Source organism: Ambystoma mexicanum, chromosome 6q (genome assembly GCF_040938575.1).
Source record: "Ambystoma mexicanum isolate Mex_15411 chromosome 6q, UKY_AmexF1_1, whole genome shotgun sequence".
In the NCBI taxonomy this organism is placed as follows: Eukaryota; Metazoa; Chordata; class Amphibia; order Caudata; family Ambystomatidae; genus Ambystoma; species Ambystoma mexicanum.
Window position 1 is genome coordinate 1,077,200,439 of NC_090937.1, and position 16,631 is coordinate 1,077,217,069.

The following is a 16,631-nucleotide window of genomic DNA, read 5'->3' on the forward strand; positions in this document are numbered from 1 at the left end:
GGGCAGCTCATCCCTCAAGCTGCCTCGCAGGCCATACGTGACACAGTAGACCCTTACCTTTCGAGGTTCACAGTATTGTGTATGTACTGTGACGCAGTACTCTGCAGGGGGGAGACTCTTCGGAGTGATTTTGAGGCTGCGGTCCGGGAGCATGAGGACTGCTCACTACCTAATTAAGGCCCGCCCTACATCTTCCTCTCTCTATCTGCCCTTTCTTATCCCCGTGGTTGGTGCCCCTTCCTTACCCTCCCTTCCCTTCCTTTTGTGTCTTGCTAAAAAATACAAAAAATACAAAACAAAAAAACAAAAAAAGGCTTTTTACAGAGCTACCTTTCACAGTTTAAAAATAGAAGTGCCAATGAAATGCTGCTGGGCCCTGTGCATTTTTAAATGTCTGAGGGCATTGACATTTTTGGGATGCTGCAATATAAAACCATTGCACTCTTCTCCGGGTGGAAGTGGTGGCTCTGAAAAGAGCCTTTTTGTGGGGTTTTTTTGTGTTTCGAAAACTTCAAGTGGTCAACACCTACTGGAAAAAGGATCGCTATAATTCCAAAAAAGGTTGTAATGTATTTTGTACATTTTGCAGAAAAATCGGATTCCCAGCATAAGTAAGATGATCTCCATCTCTATGAAAAATGTGTGTACTACGAAACACAATATTTTCATTGTGAAAAGAGGCCATAGCAACATCTCTCAAAAAGGCGCAAACAGACTTGTTGACATTGCGCCTCGCTTTCTCCATTTGTGGACCAAATGAAGAAGAACGCAACCACATTTGTCTCTGCGCAATACGAGAAAAACTTAGTTAGGAAACATGTCCATGACTTTCCCAAAGTCCTTCTTTCATTGCAAATTGCAAGGAGATTCCAGAGACATGTCCTAAACTGTTCCCTCCACAATGAATATTAATATCTGGATGAAGCTGTGTCACCAAAGTAGCACAAAGAGGAACCAAATCCAGCCACTTCATTCCACACACTCCATGCCAGTGCACATCCACATGAGGGAATCCAAGATGTGCAGCCACTCCACAGCGATCTGCATGCACCTCCAACCAATTTATCCACGAGTCACCCACAATCCAGACAATCTGCCTTCTGAAAGACACAGCCATAGCCATCTGCTCTCCTCTCAAACAGACTTTCTGCCAAAGTCTCTCCTTACACATCACACCCAGAAAACCTTATTGACCAATCCCTTGTCCTGCAGTCTCATTTGCATGCCTCTCAGCCTCAAATTCCCTGTATGTAATACGCGCTGTCTGCGGACAAATCGTAAAATCTGACAGTGGGGAATGAACATTTAAATATTGTACCCCACTTCCCCTTTGAGGTTGGCACTGAAAAGAGCCTTTTTATTTAGTTTTTTGGAAAGTGCTTATGAAATAAAACATCTTTCATTTTGTTATTTTACTCAACTTATTTTCTTCCCGATGTCTTCACATTATCCTCTGTAAAGCACTCCTTATATTTTGAAATAACATAGCATTTCCCAGTATCAATAAAGAAATGCCATCTGCTTTAAAATAGTCACCATTAACAAACTCAATATTGTTATTGTTACGAGACAATAATCCACTTCTACACAAGAAAGCAGACACCACAATGCAGTACCACTACATCTTGATTCTTCCACATGTAGAAAGTCTATCAAGCTCCAACCACTGCCTGCATATTGGAACCAGGCACAGTTGACCACGAAACCTCACCTACTTCAAAACCAAAACGGGCAGTCTTATGTTTAAACATAGCATACCTCTCCAAACTATCTACAAATAAATCTCCAACAACCAACACCCTCACTTTCTTCACCTCTGCCAACTTCACTACACACAGACCCTCTCATCCTGCAAAGAACAACTTCAACACCTGATTGACAGTCCCCTTTCCATGCTGGATTTGCTGAGGAAACCCCAGATGTGGCACGCCCTGTCCGCGAACAGCTGAGGTGTCCGCAGAGCGCGTAACACTGGGGAATCCCTTCTACCCTTTCCACATCACTCTCTGCACCATTCCCTCATTGGCTACTGTTAAGCAGTCACATAACCATCCACTAATCACATCCAATAACTCTACATCTAACTCCATCATCGCAGTTCAGCACTTTAGATGTACTGTTCATCACTGAGTACAATTCTACTGTGATTGCAAAGCACCTACAGCAATAACTACTGGAAAACTCTCCAACATTTCTGCTTGCAAATTCATGCACAGCCACATGCATGAACACAAACTACAGGTATGAAAATTTTGTGCGCAGTACATGTACAGCTCTTTTATAAATGCATATGAACAGGGTAATTTACCCTGTATAACATGCAAAAAAGCTTACTGCCATTTCTCCCATCTACTATGATCAAGTGTCACTTCCAAAGCTGTGTGCTTTCCAAATTTTCATTTACCCATATTACTTGTTGTAATGTGCAAACTGTTATTCTCTTCATTTATGCTGTCATTTTTGTAACCACTACCACCTATTTATCCACATTTCATTCATAGTAGCATTTCATGCATTATAGTGCATAGGATGTACATACAATTTCCTTTGTGTACATTCTGGGCATTTTACATAGAATCTATCATTTGAAATTCCTTTAGAAATTATTACAATAGTAATCAGACACAACACACACAGCTTTCTAACAAAATGTCATTTCATGTTAAAAGATGGGAGAAATAACAGTATGATTGTAAATGGCAAGAACCATATTCAAAAGCATGCAATATAAGGTTTCTGTTCTGGGTTATGATCTGGGTAAATGAAAGTGTAAAACACACACCATTAAAGTGATACTTGATCATACCATGAGAGAAATGACAGCATGACATTTTTACTACTTATCCAGGGTAAGTAGCAGGTACCCTGCATTGTAAATACATACATTGCATACTTTTCACCAGAGTTCCTGCCATTTACCCTGAATATGCAGCAAGAAAAGCATACTGTTATTTCTCCCATCTCCTAACATCAAATAACACAGCCTTAAAAAGCCAAGTGTGCTCTGTGTGCTTACTATTGTAATAATTTCTAAGGCAAGTTCAACTGACAGATTCTAAGTAAAATATCCAGAATGCACATAGACAAAGGAAACTGCATGTACATGCTATGCACAATTAACAGAAAGCAGTAATACTACAAAAACAAAGAAATACATGTCTGCATCAACACCAGTGCTATTAACACGCATATTTACTAACTTCTTTCTTTCACAATTGCAGTGAACACCACTCTCCTAAAAACCAGCAACATCTGAAGTCCAAAACAGAACTCAGAAGAAACCTACTCTTTGCATCCAAAAAAGTAAGTGCAATACTGCCATAATGGTGTAACTGTTACTCAAACACTGTAGAATTCTAGTATTGGAAAAAAAAACAATTGTATTAACCCTGCAGCATTAGATTCAGTATTACTGATTGTACCTCAGCAGGTGCACACTTTGTATTGTCATCTAAACACCAGTATAGTAAGACACAAATACGAGAATAGCCTTCCAAACATGAAATAACAGCCCATTCCACAATCACACACCTCTACATACATGCCTACCATCATACTCAGACACTCATGCACAATGCACACATACATTGCACAGCGACCCACGACCCAACCCACTTTTTTTATTCTCCAACAGACCCCAAAGAATGCCTACCAAAAATCAACTCAGTAGAAAGCAACGCAGAAGTAGAGCAAATCAAAATAAAAGTGTACAAAATAAGCATCCCCCTCTAGCAGAATGTATACAAAAAGTTCAAACAAAACAGCTAATACAGTCACTAAGTGTTACGACCCACGCCCAAAACCCCCTCTGGCAAACCCATTGGCCAGGTGGAGTCAGGACTCGGGCCTCTAGAGCCTGGCATCCTCTTCAAAAGCCCTCATGGCGCCAGGCTCATACACCATGAAAAACAATGTGCTTGGGAACTACTTTATTGTATTGTCAGCCAACATGGAGGCATCCACATAGCTTTGTTCCTAAGAACCAAGCTATGCGGTCTAGTGTTTTGGATGTGGCAGCCTAGGGACTACTTTACCTGGACTATTTTGTTGGGGCTATTTTAACCACACCCGAGCAATACAACACGCTTTGCGTTACTTTGCTGCTTGCAACGTGACGCTCACCGCGTCCAGCTATTCCCTCGAACCTCAGAGAAGCAGAACCTGCAAGGAGACAAAAGGAACATCATTAGCAGCAGCATCTTACCTGCAGTCTTCATCTTTAAGCACTTGCAGCTACTGAGAACAGCTTCCTCGAATCTGCACGCCTCCCGGACGGAACGACCTGAAAGAGGAAGATAGAGGCAACATTAAAGAAAGCAGCAGAGACATTTACAAATTACGAACTGCTCAAAAGGCTTACCTGGCTGGTCGACTCTCGGCTGGCACCACTCCGGACATTCCACTCGCGCTGAAGAACACTGCGACCTACAAGGAAGAAAAACACAGGTTAGCAAAGGCAAGACTTTGCAGCGCTGCACATAGTGCTTCCTTACCGCATCATAACGCTCTTAATGTGCCATCATTTACCAGTGGAGCTCAACCAAGCCAGTAGGATAGCAACAAAACTAAAGAACAGCAATAAGACCTACCTGAACAATATCAAACGGGCCGGCGTCAGTGAAGTAACTGGACCGCACTCGCCCATGAAAGACAACGCACCCCTGCAAAGAAGGCAGGACGGAGAGCATGCCTAATTCTACCACAAGGTGAGGAGAGGGCGCCAGAGGGACTGAAATCATACGGGGGTGGAGGGAGGATACATACCCCAGTCGGACCACATCAGGGCAAAGCTGAGAAGCATACCAGCGAGTAACCTGGCTGGGTGGCGTCCCTGTGGATACCAGGTGAGCATAACAGAATTAACTGAAAAAACGCGTCAGTCTGCAGACCACACATACGCCAACATTTTTAAAAGTATTAGAGTTGGTGTACTATCTCAAGAAGCACAATCTATATTAAATACCAGGCACAACCATGTACTCTATGGCCATAACTCATGTGCTACTGATGTCATGGAACAATTAGCACACAAAAATGAAAACTGTATGTCCTTGATGCCAACTCTTGCAAGCTGTGCTCAATTCAGTGAAACAATGTTTAAAAAAGAAATGCAACCAATAGTTGAAATTTGCTTACAGACAAACTGGACATGCACGGTATGACACTACCCATGTGTGAACAAGCCATAGCACGACTAAATACCTTAGAAAACTCTCTCTCTAACAGCTGGTTTGGAGAAAATATTAAAATGATCTTTAAACTGTAGAGTAATGCTTAAACGTAACCTTGACGTGGAGCAAGGACTAGTTAATGGAGCACTTGGTACAGTTGTTGGCTTTCAAACATACCCACGTGACAACAACATTCAGTTTGTCAATATTCACTTTGACAAACTATCAGAAGTTCAAAGGATAGGACGCTCAACAGCCCGATTTCTTCTTTTCAAAGACATGTATGTACACAGAACACAATTTTCTCTATCTCTAGCATACGCTGTAACCATTCATAAATCACAAGGTCTTACCATAGATAAAGCATTGATAAATATTTGTAGCACAGTGCTTAAAGAAGGCATGAGCTATGCAGCACTATCACGCTTACATACAGTTGATGGACTATTTCTAGTCAACACTGATGCAAGTAAAGTAAACGCTGACATTCCTTGTATTCTAGAATACAATTGACTGTGTGCACTCTATGCCCCCATCTCAAAACCTATCCTGTTCCTCAAAAAACAAATGCTTGTAAAAGAAAACTACTTTAGACTCAAATTATGCAGGTTCTCACAGCAATACCTCCAAAGAAATTAAAAGTTAATACTTCATCAATGACCACAACCAAAGAAGGATATAGTGCACAAACAAAACCAACTACCTCTTCAAAGAAACAACGTGCACTCCGAACAAATACCTTGGACACAGAACTGTCTGGTCCATTCAAGTTTTCAACTACAACTGGTGTAAATTGCTATGCAAATGTAGCAATCAATATTCTATTCCAATTACCACCAATTGTTGAAAACATTTTCTTAAACGGGTCAGACTAATTCTGTTTGCAAATGTTAGTCCTTCACAGAAATGCAACCAACAATCCTGACAACACTTAGTGTTTCTGGAATAAGGTAGGAATTGGACTACTGTGCTAGAATGGTCAAATTCACTATAAACACACAAGAAGATCCACAGGAATTTCTAATCTACTTACTGCAAAACAAAAACATACCTATAAATGAAATCTTACAGATTTCATACATGTTGAAACATACATGCACTCTCTGCAGCAAATGTGGCAGAGGAACAAGTCCCTAATGAATGCTTCATGTATGTATCTGTACCCAACTGTGAATCCATTCCATTTCAGCAACTTGTACAAAATGCAAACCATGGCAGATTATGTACTACCTACAATTCCGATAATCGTTCCACCTTACAAACACAGGCAAATAGTGAATACTTAATAGTAATGCTTTTACGTTACAATGCAGATGGTACTAAAACAACTGCAAGCGAACTGGATTCAAACATGGACAAGTATCACTTGGTAAGAAAACCTTCACAACAGTAGGTATAATCTACCACACAGGAGCCACAACCAATGCAGGTCACTACACTGCATACATAAAAAAGAATTGTGGATGGTTCGATTGCAATTACTCTAAAGCAGAGCTAACCAGCAAATCTTGTAAACGCTTACTTAATATTCTTAAAACCAAAATGTAATCACTAATCCGAGTATGAACATCAACAAAATCTCCTCAATAACCTTTAAATCCATAAACTACAACCATAAAACTTCAATATACATTTTTCTAAGGAAACCCTGCAACACTTATTATGTATAAAAATACACTCACCAAAAAAATACACTCACCAACCCCAAAACTATCAACAGTTAGAATACGCCAACAGGTATCTAATTGTAACAAAACTACCACCACTTCCAAACCAAAAATCATACACCTATACAATTCCTCCTATTGAAATCAACCACAGAAAGATATTGTACCATAACTTATAAAGTTTTTTTTAAATGCGGCATGGATTTTTTTTCCCCACACCACACAACCAATGATTTCATGAATAAACACAGGAACTGAGCAAATTGCACAGTAAACTGGTTTGAACCATAGTACTTGTAAAGTACTAACTATGAGGGTTGACAAGGTACAGAAATGTCTACTATGCAATGCAATAACTACTTACACTAACATGTGTTATTTTCTTTTACTACAGAAATTGAAGAAACAATGTCTGCTCCAATTACCCATGTCATGAAAAAAGTACATACAACCACAACAAATCAAACCGTAAGTATATAATGATTAGACTCACAAACACTACAACATAACACACCCATTCAAGCAAACACCTGACCATAGAACACAATCCAAAATGTTTCCTTGCATGGGTATCTTATGCTGCAGTGATTGTAGCCAAACCCTACAGTCTTGACTGCATGGCCTGGCCAAAACTCTATATACAGCCTCAACATAGCAAACATTAAGTATATAATGATTGGACTCAAACACTGCTACATAAAGCACACATGCAAACGAACACCTCGCCAATAAAAACAACCCAAAATGCCTACAGTCTTCAGTACCAACATTCTGAACACAATCCAACAAACCAACTACCACACATGTCACTATCCCATAAACACTATTACACTACTGCCAATCAGTACACAAACTTTTGAAAACATATCCGCCAGGCAGCCCACATACCACAGTCAAATTGTTTGCTTGCATGGGTGCGTTATGCTGCGGCGGTTGGGGCCAGGGCCTAGAGTCTTGGCCATGCACCCAAGACTCTAGGCCCTGGCCCCAACCACCGCAGCATAACAAACCCATGCAAGCAAACACCTGCCAAACGACCACAACCCAAAAACATAACAAAACCACCTCAAAACCTATCCACTTCAATTAACATTCTGAAACAATAATTACAGCCAATGCCCAAACTCTTCAATACATACCCTCTTCACCCAAAGCTCTACTAACTACCCAAAACCAACATCAGCGTATTACCAGGTTACTCACTGTAGTGACCACCTTACTCCTAGTCCATATTCCGCTGTCCTCCATACTTATGGGACATCTCTCCGTCCTGTGGGACGGGACGGGAGCACTTTGTAAAAAGCATCCAAATTGTTTTCCAAAAATGTGTCCCTCCTCTTTCCTGCGCGGGGCCCGGCACGCGGCCGTAACCCCACCCACCTTGGCTCCGCCCCGCGCATCGCCCATCAGTCCTTTTCTATCGCAGGGTCAAGCAATAGAAATAGCCATTAGCAATAACAGAGGAACCTAATTTGAGGGGACGGCGGGTGGGCGTATGGAGGAAAGGGGCTATGGACTAGGAGTAAGGTGGTCACTACAGTGAGTAACCTGGTAATACTCCTAGGTCCCGTCCCCTTTCCTCCATACTTATGGGAGATTCCCCAAGCACTCCTTACAGGAACTATGGGTGGATGAAAATACCCCTTACTCAAACAGGTTCTTCAGCACAACCTGGCCGAACTGAGTGTCAGCTCTAGAGCTCATATCGAGGCAGTAATGCTTACAGAAAGCAGATGGGGAGGCCCAAGTAGACGCTTTAGCGATGGACTCTCAGGGAACATACTTCTGAAAAGCAACCGCGGCTGCCTTGCCTCGCACCTGGTGTGCATGGATACCTTTAGGAGGTTTCAGCTTTTGGACGGTGAAAGATTCCGTGATACAGGTGGCAATCCATCTGGAAATAGATGCCTTAGACGCCGGCCTGCCCTGAGGTTTACCGAAGGTCACAAACAGTTGGGAAGAGCTCCGAAGCGCGGAAGTTCTGTCCAGGTAGAACTTAAGAGCTCTTCGGACATCCAGGCAGTGTAGAACCCTTTCCGCCTCCGAGGTAGGGTTCGGAAAAAAGACCGGAAGGGAAATCGACTGATTCAGATGGAATTCGGTCACTACGTTTGGTAGCAAAGCTGGGTTCGTCCGAAGGACTACCTTGTCCTTGTGAAAGACCAAGAAAGGATGCTCCGCCGACAATGCCTGGAGCTCACTCACTCTCCTCGCTGACGTAACGGCTACCAGAAAGGACACTTTCCAGGACACGTACTTGAGGTCAACTGTAGCCATTGGCACAAAGGGTTTATGGCACAGCGCCGTCAGGACTACATTTAGGTCCCAAGGCGGGTGCAGACTACGAACCGGAGGGTAGATGCGTGTCAAGCCAGCAAAATGTCTCTTCACCACCGGGTTAAAGAATAAGAACACCGGTCTGTAGAGAGGTAAGCGGAAATCGCCGAGAGATAAGTTCTGCAAGACAGAACATGAACCCCTGACTCTGCTAGGGAGGATACGAAGGACAGCACCGTGTCAATCGTCGCCACCCTCGGGTCCAATTCTTTCTCCAAACACCAATGACAGAACCTGAGCCATTTACTCTTGTATTGGGATCTGGTCGAGGGTTTCCTGGCTGCCTGGATAATGCGCATGTTATCCGCAGACAAACCCAAATGCTCTAGAGACGTGAACTCAGGCACCATTGCTGCCAAGTTGAGCGATTGTGGGGAGGGGTGCCACATCTGCTGCTCCCCTTGGTGAAGAAGATCGGGAGTTACTGGTAACCTGATCGGCAGACACACCGACATGTGTTGAAGTTCTGAGAACCAAAACCTGGCCGGCCACCACAGAGCTATCAGTAGAAGAGGACAGTTGACAGAGCTCTTCAACTTCCAAATTGCTCGATGAACTAGGGGAAGAGGCGGGAAGGCGTAAACTCTCATGTTGTGCCATGGAATCTCGAGTGCGTCCTCCAGAGAGGAGGCTCCCAGCCCCCCCCTGGAGGCGTACTGAGGAAGCTTCTTGTTTACCGCCGTGGCGAAGAGGTCCACCTCCGGTGTGCCCCAACACGAGAAAATCCATGAGAGGATCTCCGCCTTCAACTCCCACTCGTGGCTGAGCACTGTCTGCCGGCTGAGGGAATCCGCGGCGCCATTCAGCCAGCCCGGGATGTGCACTGCAAGCAGCCAGACCCCATGAAGCACAGCCCACTCCCAAATCTGGATGGACAGATCCACGAGAGGGGGAGACTTCGTTCCCCCTTGCTTGTTTATGTAATACATTGACACTGCATTGTCCGTTCTTTTGCGGACCATCTTGTTGACAATGAGAGGTCTGAACGCCTTGAGCGCCAGAAAAATCGCCAGAAGCTCCAAATGATTTATGTGCAGGAGCTTGTCCTGAGGTGACCAGAGGTCCGAGACCTGGAGAAGATCTAACATCGCACCCCACCCCAAAAGGGAGGAGTCTGTCGTGATCGTCACCATGGGGGCTGGGTCCTGGAACCCCGCACCCACTGACAGGTTGCTGAGAGATGACCACCAGTCCAGGTCTACTCTCATGGAATCCAGAATCATTATTCGCTTGGAATCCGGGTCCTGACGCCAGGAACTCTGAAGAGTCATCTGGGTCCGTCTCATTTTGAGACGAGCAAGAGGAAGAGCCAGTACACACGAGGCCATGAGGCCCAGAAGCCCCTGGAACCACCAGGCCGACATGCTCTCCGACTGCGCAAACATCTGACACGTGGCCAACAGATCCGCCATTCTGTCCCCGGTCACATACACTCGGCAGTCTATCGTGTTCCAACGAAAACCCAGGAAAGTCAGGTCCTGTGAGACCGTCATGGAGGATTTCCGCCAGTTCACCGACAGCCCAAGATGGAACAGGAGACGAAGACGAAGAGATGGATACCCTGGAGACAAAGATAGGCCGCAATCACCGACATCATCTTCGTGAAGACACGCGGCGCCGAACTGAGGCCAAAAGGAAGCACCCGAAACTGGAAGTGCTCCTCTCCCAAAGAGAAACGGAGGTATCTCCTGTGTGGATTCCAAATCAGGATATGCATGTACGCATCCTGAAGATCCACCACGCTGAGCCAATCGCCCGTCTGCAAAGATGAGCGAATCTGGCCGGGCGTGATCATCTTGAATTTCTCTTGGGGTAGGAAAAGATTGAACTGGGAAAGGTCTAGGATGGTGCACAGGCCAGCCTGGTTGGGTTTGGGCACCGTAAACAGCCGGGAGTAGACGCCTTCCCTTCGCTCCCCACGTGGAACGGGTTCCACAGTTCTGAGGTGCAGAAGTTTCTGAACCTCGGCCTTGAGGGAGGGTGAGCCCGACAGCTGAAAAGGAGGGTTGAGGGGTGGGGTAGGGGTAAAGGTAAGCAGAAGCCCGCTCGAGCGACTGACGAGACCCACGTCTTCTGTGATGGTCTGCCACGCTTCCCAATGAGACGCAAAGCGTCCTCCCACCGGGGTCTCGTGCGAGTGCGGAAAACCCTCATTTGGCAGGTTTATCGGTGGCGGTGCCACCTGAACCTGATGAGGAGGCTGAGGAGCGGGAGAAAAACCACGTACGCTGTTGTCTACGGCGGTTATTCCCTGCAGGAGTATCCACTCTGCGAGATTTGCAGTCGAGGAAGCCCCTAAAACCAGAGGAAGGTCGACCTTGCGACAACGGCCTCTGAGCCTTAAAGGGAGCTTTAACCAGAACAGACAATGATTTAGCCGTCTGAGTGCTGTCTTTGGTTTTGGTGAGCTCTACATCAGTAGAAGAGTGAAAAAGCTCCTTACCATCAAATGGAAGGTCCAGAACCTTGTCTTGCACCTCCTTCGAGAACTTAGTGGCATGCAGCCACGCTTGCCGTGAGGTATCAACCCCGAGCCTAGGTGTCTACGTGATGTGCCGCAGCCTCCAGGAGATCCTGGGCCAAGACCCTGGCATCGGAAAGGCCTCCTCTGAAATCCTCCAACTTCTCGACCGGAATGTGCTCCTCAAACTCCAACAGACCTCTCCACATCCGCATGTTAGCTCCCGCCAAAATCGATTCTGCATTGGCCTGCCTAAGCTGTAAGGCCGAATTGGCAAAGATTTTCCTCCCTAGGGAGTCCAGGAGCTTGTCCTCCTTTCCCAAGACCTGAGTAGCCGTCGCAGATGAGGATGCTGCAGGCCTGGATTGCAACGTAGCCGCAGCCACCACTGTGGAGGAGGGAGGCGGACAAGACGACAAGGCCACTTCTTCCGAAGAATGCAGCCTGTACCTCGCGTCAATCTTTTTATTGACAAAAAGTCCTGAGTGTGGCTTTTCCCAAACTCTACGGACCTGGGCCAGAACGTCCTTCTGCAAGAACAGGCCGGTATGCTCCAAAGGAGACAAGGTGAACGCCCCAGAAAGCACGCCCTCTTGCGGAGCAGGTGCCTCGGGCACCGGAACATCTAAGAAACTCATGTCCAGCACCCAGCCATGGAAAGCTCTGATAGAGCGGGGAAGGTCCTCGTTGTCCTGATCGCCTTGAGGGTCATCTGTCAGGTCAGGATCCTGCTGAGCCGTGTCAGGTACTGCCTTGTCCACTGGGGACAATGGTGGCACAGGCGGAAGCGCAGGGGAGGCACCACGGGCAAGGGAGGCGCTGGCAGAACCACCGTCGGAACGGGTGGAGCCGGAGGCGTAGTTGGACATATCTCCTTGAAAAGCCCTTTGAAATATTCCCTCATGGAGTCGGTGCGCATAAGCGCTTGAAATTTACCGAAAAAAGCGTCCTCAGGAGATTGCTTCGGAACCTGAGGAGGCCTCTCATGAGGTGGACAAATCCAGGGACGTAACGGAGAAGGGTGCCACACCGGCCCCTCCACCGACAAATCCACATAAATCAAGGGGGCCGCCCCCGCGGGCAACAAAACATTGTGCGGAAGAGGCATCCGGGCGTTCCAATCATAAACCGGTAAGGATGCGCACAAGGGACCTTAGGTTCACCCGAAGGACCGAACCCTACACCAGGGGCCGATGGCGTAGTTGTAGGAGTAGTACCTAAAATGGCCGCCGTGGTCGTGGCGGGAACGGCCGCCATTTTGTCCTCATCTGAGGGGAACTGCGGCACGTGAGGAAGTGAGGCAGGGGTCCTAGTGGATGGGTCAGGGGTCTTAATTTTAGCCTTAACGTAAGGAACCTCGGCAGAGCCGGACTTTGAGGCCTGGAATGTTTCTGAGACACTCCAACCGCCAACTGAGTCTTCGAAGGAAGAGCCTCGGCACTGCCGGTAAAAGAAGAAACTTTCTTCTTTGCGCCCTCAACAGATCGGGTGTCACCACAAGAGCGGGAACGGTGCGCTGTCACCGACAGGGCCTTGCCCGGCCCCTCAGAACTGTTGGTATCCTTAGCCTCTGTAGGAGGGGCCTCGGACCTGGGCCCGGTAGAAGCCTTATCGGCACGGGCCTCAAACATCCGTTCGGTAACCTCAAGCCCAGCCAAGACCTCAGGGCGTACCCCGGTTTTGTTTGAGGGAAGCCGAAAGAGCGGCCTTAGAGCAAGCTCCGGTACCCCACGACTCAGTAGAACTGGGTCTACAAACAGCCCCCACAGGAGGGGCCTCGGAGCGTACTCCGGTGTTCACAGGCCCCTTTACGGAGAACCTCGGAGAAAACTCTGGTAGAATTTTTAGGCCCGACAGGCACCTCAGGGCAAACCCTGGTAACAGAGCGATCAACGCCCCTCCCGGCTCGAGAGGAACCCGGAAAGGTATCCCCCGGCCGGGGGCGCTCTGAAAAGGAAAGAACTTACCGACCAGACTGCACCGTATCTCGAACGACCTCTCCCTGAGGGGCCCCAGATGCGGCTGCAACGACGCTGGCTATATTCACATGATCTGGTCCTGTCCCCGCCTCTCTCAATTCTGAGACGCAGTATGCTCTACCATGTCAGCTATCCTCGAACACCCTATCACTTCCCAGAGTTCCACCGGGATTCCAGGAAACTAGCTGGCCTCTGTATGCTACTTGCAGTGCGTTCTATCCTACTCTGCTGGCTCCGGCCTACCACACCCACTCATGCACAGTGGGTCAGGGCCGTCACATGGGCTTCTGACACAGAGGAATCCTGGGCGATACAACAGCCCGCCCACTCCAGACCTAGAGATATTTGGTTAAAGTTTCGCTCATTTATGTCTCCCTCTGATGCGGATTCAGGCCTCGCATCCCCAGCCCTCTCCCCTCGCTTCTCTCCGTCTAGTTCCTTCCACTTAGCCCTGCACCCACCTCGTTTGTATCCCCCATGTGTATAAACTGATTTTTGTACTCGCTCTATACATCTGTTAAGCCTGCTTTGCTTTGATTGTACATGCCTGTGTGTTACTCACCTGTACCTGTGCTGCCAAGCTGAATAAATAAAAGTAAAAAAAAAAAAAAGCAAAAACAGGAGCCACAACCAATGCAGGTCACTATACTGCATATATAAAAAAGAATTGTGGATGGTTTGAATGTAATGATAGTACCATTACTCTAAAGCAAAGATTACCAGCAAATCTTATAAACGCTTATTTAATATTCTTAAAACCAAAAGTTAATAACTAATTCTTCCATAAACATTAATAAAACTTCAATTAGAAAACTATAAACAGTTAGAATAACTGCCCCAAGATTCTGCAACAACCAAACAGATAAATCAATACCACTAAATTATAAGAAGAAATAAACAGTTGGAATACGCCAACAGGTATCAAACTGCCCCAGGATTTTGCAACAACCAAACAAATAAATCAATAGCACCAACAACTAATCTGTGAATAAACATTAATAAAACTTCAATTAGGAAACTATAAATCGCTACAATACGCCAACATTTACCTAACTGCCCCAAGAATCTGCAGCAACCCAACAGATTAGCAATTTGAGAATATAAATAAAGTATAACCAGTTACAATTTCGACAACAGGTATCTAACAGTCTGCAACAAGCCAACAGATAGAACATTAGCCAGAAACGACAAGTAAACACTGAAAACAAACAAATGTACTGTACCATAACAGAAAAAGGGTTTTGTTAATCCAACATGGATTTATTTTCCCACAGACCCAATGATTTAAGCAACAAACACAGAAACTGAGCAAATTGCACAGTACACTGGTTTGTAAACTACTAAACGAGAGGGTCAAAAGAAAGCAGAAATGTCTATTATTCAATGTAATAAGTCTTTATAAACTACCTACACTAACATGATCTTTTCTTTTATCACAGAAATTGACAAAGAATATATCTACTCCAGTTACCCACGTCAGGAAACAAATATATCCAATCAGAAAAAAATCAAACAGTAAGTATATTATAATAAATACAACTCATAAATACTGCTCCATAACGCAACCATTGAAGCAAAATTGAAGCAAACAGCTAACCATACACCACAATACAAAATGTTTACTTCCATGGATATGTTATACTGCAGTGCTGGTTACCAAACTCTACAATCTTAATGACATATCGTAGCCAAAACTTCACATACAAACTATACAAATCAAACAATACACAAACTGTAGATTTGCAAATATTTGATAGATATTCGATTCTATAGGTGTGATCTATGGGTGTGATATGCTGCAGTGGTTGTTTCCAGGGACTAGAGTCTTGGGTGCATGACCTCCGCAGCATAACACACCAATAGAATCAAACAATTTAACTGTTTAATTTGGTGACAATCCGTCCAGCTGTTTGGGCTGTAGGCATGCGCAAAGTATTTTCCCCATTCAGTCTATGGGGAAAAAAATACATTTTGGGACCCCCCCTATAACTTTGCCGCCCCGGACCAAACCTCACCAAACTTTGCAAAAAAATGCAGAGTGGGCCATATAATTATTTTGCTAAGGTTGGTGAGGATTCGTCCAGAGGGAGCAAAGTTATAAACCACCCAAAAAGAGATCTTCCTATGGGATTAGCAATTTAACCATAACTACACAGCCACTACTATATATATATATATATATATATATATATATATATATATATATATATATATATAAAACAACAATACATATTTCTTACCTGCAGATTTAAGTGAGCTATAAGTTTCTCACTACTTTTGTTTCTTGCTTCTAGAGAGATCACATCATGGGAACGACCGCCATCCAGTGCTAGTCCCAAACGTTCAATTTCTCGATCTCTCAGGTCAACCTTTAAGTATAAAATGTAACCTTTATTATGTTTAATTAGAACGTTTTGAGTACTTTACTTTATGAACCTAGTAATAAACTGGAATCTTGCAACATTTTCATTTGTTAGGTGTCAAAGGCCTACATTAAAACATTGAAAGAAAAAATGTACTCAGTAAGGCGATTCATTTTTTAACATACTGGAAATGTAATCGATACTTATTTCACCAGAATGTCTCAGATTAAAAACAAACTTTTAGATACACTGAATGTTCTATTCTAAAATAAGTATAACGCCGCCTGGTGTGTTTCCCCTACCAGGGCCTTCTCATATGAACACTCTTGCAATTGCATTTTCTAGATGGAACAAAATTGCAACTGCCCGGGATACTGTCCTGCCAGGGCATCTTAAATGGACACACTTGCAGATTTCATTTGCCTAGTGTTCTCTCCTTTCAGGGTGTTTCTCATATGAACTCTGCACACACATATATACTGGATATGTTTTTATATTAGCTTTTTCTGATACTGCATCTGCCTGGTATACTATCCTAGCAGGGCATTTCTTCTAAGTGTATTGCATGCACTTAGAAAATATTTCACTTTATTTCCGTTTCCCCTTTCAACAAAATGCTCACTGGCTTCTTCTCTTTTAAGCACTTTATTTGC

General features: G+C 44.9%; 1 protein-coding gene across 2 annotated transcripts in view; it reads right to left on the reverse strand.

The window, feature by feature from the left end:
* CEP135 (centrosomal protein 135) overlaps positions 1-16,631 on the reverse strand; it is a 642,577-nt gene that overhangs the window by 490,843 nt on the left and 135,103 nt on the right. For both annotated transcript variants that reach the window (XM_069631620.1, XM_069631621.1), the window contains exon 7: positions 15,856-15,984. In XM_069631620.1, the coding sequence (XP_069487721.1) occupies positions 15,856-15,984 (129 nt within the window). The remainder of the gene's footprint in view (positions 1-15,855; positions 15,985-16,631) is intronic.